This window comes from Trachymyrmex septentrionalis, unplaced genomic scaffold (assembly GCF_001594115.1).
Source record: "Trachymyrmex septentrionalis isolate Tsep2-gDNA-1 unplaced genomic scaffold, Tsep1.0 scaffold227, whole genome shotgun sequence".
Taxonomy (NCBI): domain Eukaryota; kingdom Metazoa; phylum Arthropoda; class Insecta; order Hymenoptera; family Formicidae; genus Trachymyrmex; species Trachymyrmex septentrionalis.
In genome coordinates, this window is record NW_017305383.1 from 51,017 (window position 1) to 52,361 (window position 1,345).

The window sequence follows — 1,345 nt, forward strand, 5'->3', positions numbered from 1 at the left end:
TTATCAGTTAACATTAAAAATATAGTAAAAAGGGTAATTATTAAAATAATTTTAATGTTATTTTACCTATGCCTCGATCTATTAGCCACTAGATGCTTATACTGTTTTTCGAGCCAATTTCTTCTTTCATCATGTTCTATATCTGCTATTACTTTCACGGATTTCCCTAAATATGGTTTTAAATTTACGCCTACTCTTTCTTCGGGAATATTCATGTAAAACTTGATTAAAGTTTTAAGAACTTCTTCATTTAAACCGTGAACTTTATCAATTTCTATTTTATCAAATAATTTTATTGGTTCTGTAATCCAACATATGTTGCGCTTTGAATTTTCATCCGCGTATTCAGAATGCACTAAAGTAGTATTAAGTTGATAAACAAAAAATGACCACCATTGTCCGTTTGTTATAATTGTCTGAGTAGTTAGTGGATACGTAATATCATTAAAAGTAGAGAAACCTGAAATTTTACAGACGTGTAAAACTCGAAATTTAAATTAATATTTAAACTATAACTTTAAACTATAAAAGTACCTTGATAACAGGCTTGCGACAATAACCAACTGTAAGATGCTAATACAGCCTGTATTGTGAGTGCTATAGATGTATCATTATATTTTTCTGACCTTGTTTGCAAGTACGTGCAATTATGATACGATAAAAGTCCGAATTCATTTTCATCGCCAGGCCAAAATCCAGGTATATTAGTTAAGTGTTTTTTTTCAAGAGTATAAGTTAATACCTTGGGATTCAATTTGAATGTAGGTACTTCCAAAGCTGAATTTTCGCAATCGCTTAAGGGAATAATCTGTCGCAGAGGATGCTTATGTCTCAAATGTATAACAGGTTGACCAAAATATTGAACAGGTAAATTTACTGGGTCATCAACAAATTCCTTTAGAAATTTAACAGATTTTCTGAAATTTCTTACAAAATTAGGGGGGTTTAAACCACCCATAAACCAAGATGCTTCTAATCTTGGGTCAAAATCAACTTCAGTGTGTAATAAATGTGGATTTTCAGAGGTAAGATGTATCAGCATTGTTCTGTTAATTCTGTGAATTAATGCTTTAGATATAATTTTTTCTATGTTTATTTTCCTATCTAAAGCCTTAATGTTTTCATCCAATAGAAATTTATCTGCTTTTATTTCATGCTCTCTTCTATAATATCATAATATATTAGTATTGAAAAGAAAAATTGTTAAATATTAAAATAATACATATTAATTAGCAGTGAATAATCAGATAATTAATTATAGTTTATAGTTTATATATCATCATAAAAAAAATATTCAATTCAAAGAAATACCTTCTGATGCAATATTCAAAAATTATGTTATCCT

At 28.3% G+C, this 1,345-nt stretch overlaps 1 protein-coding gene across 1 annotated transcript in view; it reads right to left on the reverse strand.

Moving 5' to 3' along the window:
- Positions 1-1,345, reverse strand: part of LOC108748514 (28S ribosomal protein S30, mitochondrial) — a 2,868-nt gene that overhangs the window by 497 nt on the left and 1,026 nt on the right. Inside the window, exons 2-3 of the mRNA XM_018486743.1 lie at positions 535-1,163; positions 67-460 (exon numbers count right to left, since the gene is read on the reverse strand). Coding sequence (XP_018342245.1) covers positions 67-460; positions 535-1,163 — 1,023 coding nt within the window. The remainder of the gene's footprint in view (positions 1-66; positions 461-534; positions 1,164-1,345) is intronic.